General features: G+C 40.0%; 1 protein-coding gene across 1 annotated transcript; it reads left to right on the top strand.

Moving 5' to 3' along the window:
* Positions 1–2,691: 2,691 nt before the first annotated feature.
* RPS18 (40S ribosomal protein uS13) lies at positions 2,692–3,494 on the top strand (the record flags this gene model as incomplete). Its single annotated transcript, XM_018854246.1, has 2 exons — positions 2,692–2,738; positions 3,104–3,494. The coding sequence occupies 2 exons, from the start codon at positions 2,692–2,694 to the stop codon at positions 3,492–3,494; spliced, it is 438 nt and encodes a 145-aa protein (XP_018711204.1).
* Between the last annotated feature and the right edge of the window lie 2,797 nt (positions 3,495–6,291).

The raw sequence follows: 6,291 nt of genomic DNA on the forward strand, positions 1-6,291 counted from the left end.
CCCGGTAAGCCTGGGATAGCGTGTACATAGATAGCAGGCAAGATAAGAATATGCGGGCGAAGAATGTTTGGTGTAGAAGGGGATTTGGGTGTAGATGAAATAATTGATGTAGACGAGAGTAGATGAGTTGTTAATGCAGATGAGATTGTACAGACGAGATTGATTGACCCTTTTGATCATCTGATTAAGATGAGAATGCTTAATGTGAACGAGAATGTTGATATAGATGAGAATGTTACTGTAGACGAGAATGTTGATATAGATGAGAATGTTGATATAGATGAGAATGTTGATATAGATGAGAATGTTAATGTAGATGAGAATCCTCCAAGTAGATAAAATAGAATGTTAATGTAGATGAGAATCCTCTTAGTAGATGAAATAGAATGTTAATGTAGATGAGAATCCTCTTAGTAGATGAAATAGAATGTTAATGTAGATGAGAATCCTCTTGGTAGATAAAATAGAATATTAATATAGATGACAATGTTGATGTGGATGAGCATGTTAATGTAAATGGGAATGTTAATGTACATGTGAATGCCTAATGTAGATGAGAACGCTTGAGATGAGAATGTTAATGTAGACAAAAATGTTAATATAGACGAAAATGTTAATATAGACGAAAATGTTAATGTAGATGAGAATGTTAATGTAGATGAGGATCCTCTAAGTAGATGAGAATCCTTGATGTAGATGAAAAAAATCGCATATCCTCATTTGTAGCTGTCCTCGATGTGTCTTGGAATCAGACTACCTCGGAGAGCTAGAGATAAGGACCACATGCCTCCAACACTAGAGTTCTTGTTTCAACTCTTGGCACACCTGCGTTTCGTTATGCTCAGTGCTTGAAGAGCGAATTGCAATCATTTCCCCTACAGCCCTTCTATTTTCGATGCTTTTTCAGAACACAGAGCAAAACGCTCTACCAGAATCTCAATATTGTGGCCACAGAGAAAAGCGACAAACAGTGATCACGACGAGAGAAGCGTCGAGGAAGATTAGAGGAAAGACGGATCATTTGTGTCGGCGCCACTGCGCTTTACTAAACAATCATCTTATATTGATTTCCGCCGGGCCCACACGCCCCGTTTCTAACATCACATAAGTAAAGTTTGCTGGAGCATAACCACTCAAATCAAACGCTGAAATTTCCACAAAAGTTGATAGGCCGCAAGGGAACATAACCGACCCACAGATTCAAAGATCGGAGAGACGATGCAAGAGCAATGGGTTCGAGAGCTTTAACAAGTTAATCCAGATACGCATTAGTCTCTGAATATTTATTAGATCGAGTCTTCTTGCGATCCGGTTTCTATAGGCAATGAAGCAATGTAGTCTATGGTACGAAGAATCGAAAAGACACTGTGCTCATGGGGCTTCTGTAGGAGAGCAACAGGGATAAAATGGCTTGTGTATCCGAATATCTCGCTGTCACGATACCTGGCTTCGATGCTGGAAATAATCTCCTCCATCGTCATCTTTGCAAAGATCAAAAAACGTTGGATTTTCAAAAGAAAACAATGCAACGAGTTCAGTTGTCTTTTTACAAAAGCAAAGCAGAAGATGGTTCAAGTTTGTCAAATCACCTCTATCCGTGCATCGAGCACCAGTCCACGTCGACTGGTCGAAACCAAATCCAACGCAGGCTCAGAGGCCAAAGAGATACTGTACAACATATAAAGTAGAATAAAAGAGATTGAGAAAAGGAGAAAGAGAAAGGTTGAAGCTGGTAGTTTTAGTAGGGCGAGGTGAACAAACAGATGGTTGAGATGGGGGAACGTTCCATCTTATCTCTACGTAAAGGGACCGATGATGAGTTTTGAATGATATGATTTTGTACTTCCTGAAAGTTTATCAAAATAAATACCCACCTGATTCCAGTTTGCTGCAAAACTTTCGCTCCCTGCCCTAGAAATCCCAGCTCCAGAAATCTTCTCACTGCTCCAACCTACATCATTCAACCCTCACCCAGCATAAAGCACAGATGAAACTCAAACGACATAAATCTTCACAAAACTTCTGAAACCTTCATCTCTAAAACAAGAAGCTAGGCCCCGAAACAAACCTTCACCAAAAGAATATCTTTTTCCAATATCACCCCAAACAATCCAAAACCATACCTCACAAAAACTGAAAACTCATGCAAGATTCACCCAAGAGTCCAAACACCATGCTTCCCTCCCAACTGAATAATTAACTACAAGACTGGGAGGAAATAACGTACTTTAGATCAAACAATGAAAAAACATACATCAGAAAGCTCCTCTTTCTATGATCCATTAAACTGGGTCCCACTACGTCATGGCAACAAAAGGGCGTTAAATGAAAAGAAACATACAGAGTACTAAACGAGGAGTGCCGAAACTGGCCTTCCCAGATTCTATGCCAAAAACCGCACAAACTCAACAAATCTACCGAATTGGAAGATTTTTGGAAGATCTGGAAGAAATTCGGATGGAAGGTTGATCTGGCTCATGGGTTCCATTGTCGCCGCACCACCCACCATTTCCCGAACGCTGACTTTTCGCACCCAAAAACCCTTAGGGCTGCAACCCTAGCACCCACGGCCGGGCGCCGCACACTGTTAGCAAGGATTCCTGCACACACGCCGATGCTCGCTCTCGCGTTAGGAAAAAAATCTTTTTTCCACCGTGACGTTTCCTTTCCACCAACTACTCTATATCCAAAATGTCCTTAGTCGTTCAAGAAGACGGATCCTTCCAGCACATTTTGCGGTATGTTTCTTGCGCCCAAATTTCATGCGTGTTGTTCTGAGAGAAGGTGGCTGGCCGCATGCTGACCGGCGGTGCTTGTGGCCAACTGGCCGGCCTGTTTCATATGTGTTCCATGGCCGTTTTAGACCCGATATATGCTACCAATGCCTTGGGAATCGTATTTCCGACGGGATTCTGTCAGCTAAGAGGCACAAAAGAAATCTATTGAATCCCAAGTAGAAGGCCGGTACGCCAAAAGTCATGCGGCATTACCTAGCCACATCGTCTTTCTTCCACATGAAAATCCCAGAACCTCGATTCTGCTCCCTTCTCAGATTGGAACCATGCATCCGGAATTGCTCCATTATCATGTACTAACAGAACAGTTTGTTGAACACCAACATCGATGGTAGAATCAAGATCATGTACGCCTTGACCAAGATCAGAGGTGTCGGTAGAAGATACTCCAACTTGGTCTGCAAGAAGGCTGACATTGACTTGAACAAGCGTGCCGGTGAGTTGACCCAGGAAGAGTTGGAGAGAGTCGTCACCATCATGCAAAACCCAACCCAATACAAGATCCCAGCCTGGTTCTTGAACAGACAAAAGGACCAAGTTGACGGTAAGGACTACCACGTCTTGGCTAACCAGATGGAGTCCAAGTTGAGAGATGACTTGGAGAGATTGAAGAAGATCAGATCTCACAGAGGTATCAGACACTTCTGGGGCTTGAAGGTCAGAGGTCAACACACCAAGACCACTTCCCGTGGCCGTTAAGAAGCCACGCGTTCACAAGCTGGTCATTACTACTCATGTAATTAATTTACGTTTTCATAAGTGCTGCTGTAGTGTAGGATTTGGGCCGTTGTCCGTGTTGGTTTTTGGAGCTATCTGAGACATCTGGAGGTGTCTAGGTGCAGGGAATGTGGCAAATGGACAGCTGCTTTGGAGTCATTGTAACCGGAGATAACCTTGTATTTGTATGAATGATTGACTGAGCTTGTGTGAGTAATTTTTGCATGATCTTGACGTGAGGGGTAGAGTTGCACCCATGAATTCAATGTGGTTCAAGCCGGCCCGATTCTCGCCTAGCCAATTTGAAGGTTTTTGGTATAAAAGAATCATGGGGATAAAGATATGGAGATCGTCTGTCTAGAAAATGTGTAGGAACGTTGGCTCAAATTTTCGCTCGTGTTCAAGATGCTTTTGGCAGGCTTAGTCTGGTGAAGTTGTTTCTTTGAACACTCTTTTTTCAAGCCCACTGTTAGGTCTTTGGTAAATTTTGTAAATCAGAGTTCAGAAGATATGTCTTCCTGTGACACGACGGAGTTCCCTCGTTAGACTTCAGGGCGCTGCTGATCCTCAAGCTTATCATAGTATGGGGTATGAGTGTGTCCAGTGTTGTACGATATTGCGACACCCCAGGCGAAATGTGAATTTGATAGTTTGAAAAGCATTGCCAGCCACCATGCCCAGATGGAGTATTGAGGTAAACCATCGTTTATTGTGACCTAGTAGTCGTATGAAAAGGAGGCAGGGAACAAGAAGTGTATAGTTTGTCAAATAACAAAAGCCGGCTTCAAGCCGCAGTCTCTAACCGGATATTCGGCATGATGGGTGACGATGATGTATTTGCTACAAATATAGAATGAACGAGCTTAGGCTACAAATGTGCTGGATGTCTTTTTTCGGAGCTTCTGATTTTCTGCCACCGAAGAAGAGAGGTTTCTGATAAGCCTGGAATGGAGCGTCCATCAATTTGAAATGGCGAGGGCTATAGCCACGATTGCTTGGTGGCACTATAACCAATACAGCACTAAGTCTAGGTAAGTAGAAAATTGTGCTTTTATATTCTTTTCACCAAATACATCAGGAAATTTTGATACTAATAGCATTCTTAACATGTGGATCATCAAATCCAGTAGGATCATCAGGTAGTCCAGATCGTATATTGATTTATTGATGTGTCCTTTTTGAAGTGTGGTTGTGGTATTTCTCTTCAGTCGTTATAGAACAATAAGTGTTTCGCAACTTCAATCACTAGACTGGTATATAATTATATATATATTAGAGAGTGATTGGATTGCTCCCATACATGCAACTAACTTCTCATATCCTAACTTATCACTAGATCAACACAGTCCTATCTATACTTGATAGTCTTTTATTGATTTATGTAGGACCTACAACAAGAATATATATATTATGTCTCTTAAAAAAGATTTGATTTCCGATCTCCTCTTTTTTTTTAAAAAGGAAAGCAAATCCATTATAATTACGGTGATAGACATATTATAATGCCTGAATCAAGATGCATCCCACTTGTTACTTTCAGGAGATCGAGGGTTCATTGACTACCAAGATATACGCGGTTACAGTGCTGTCTTACTCATGCTTATAGTTGCTTTTAGCAGCGACATTCAGCGGTCCGGCTCCAGGTCAGCAGCCCAGGGCTCAGCATGTTTATAGCATGTGTAACGTTTCAAAGTCGGACCCCAAAGCCAAATTCCTTTTACTAGTGTGATTTTCCCTTAACATAGGAGCTCTTTGCGGGTGTTGTACGTAATGTCTCCGAGGACATCTGTGAAGACCGGAACAGAATCAGATCTTTGGTTCCAAAAAAAGAATCAAATAAAGCATGTATAATAGCTGGCTCCGATTCACCGGGCCCACAGGAAAGATGAGATTTCAATCAGGATGCACGACATCATAGACATCAATTGAATCGATGAGAATAATTCGAACCGACATTGATGCACTCTAACCGCAAAGCGGACCAAATGCAAATACACTTGGTTAATTTTATTGAGTCATGTTGGACTGAAGGCAAATGCCTTTTTCATTGGATCAAATTTGGTGAATACGTATAAATCATCCAAATGAAGCAAGAAAGAATGAACTAACCATGAACAATCCACAAGCAATTTGCAATCAATTAAAAATACTAAATATACAATAGTAACCAGTAAATGGTCAATCACTAAAAAATCATAAACAATCAAGTATTAGTCAATTAGAAAACAGGCAATAAACAATCTATAAACAATCAAGAATTAATCAATCAAAAATTAATCAATAAAAAATCAATGAATAATCAGTAAACAATCAAGAATCAATCATTAAACAACCAAAGAATAATCAGTAAACAATCAAGAATCAATCATTAAACAACCAAAGAATAATCAGTAAACAATCAAGAATCAATCATTAAACAACCAATGAATAATCAGTAAACAATCAAGAATCAATCAATAAACAACCAATGAATAATCAGTAAACAATCAAGAATTAACCAATAAAAAACCATAATAATCAGTTACAATCAAGAATTAACCAATAAAAAACCATAATAATCAGTTAACAATCAAGAATTAACCAATAAAAAACCATAATAATCAGTTACAATCAAGAATTAACCAATAAAAAACCATAATAATCAGTTAACAATCAAGAATTGATCAATGAAAAACCACTTATCATTCAATACAGAATCACTTAGCATTCAATAGACAATCACAAACCAACCAATAGCCAACTAAACAACCCACACTCACCCACACTCAAAAAATCAAAG

This window comes from Metschnikowia bicuspidata (genome assembly GCF_001664035.1).
Source record: "Metschnikowia bicuspidata var. bicuspidata NRRL YB-4993 chromosome Unknown METBIscaffold_4, whole genome shotgun sequence".
NCBI classification, from domain to species: domain Eukaryota; kingdom Fungi; phylum Ascomycota; class Pichiomycetes; order Serinales; family Metschnikowiaceae; genus Metschnikowia; species Metschnikowia bicuspidata.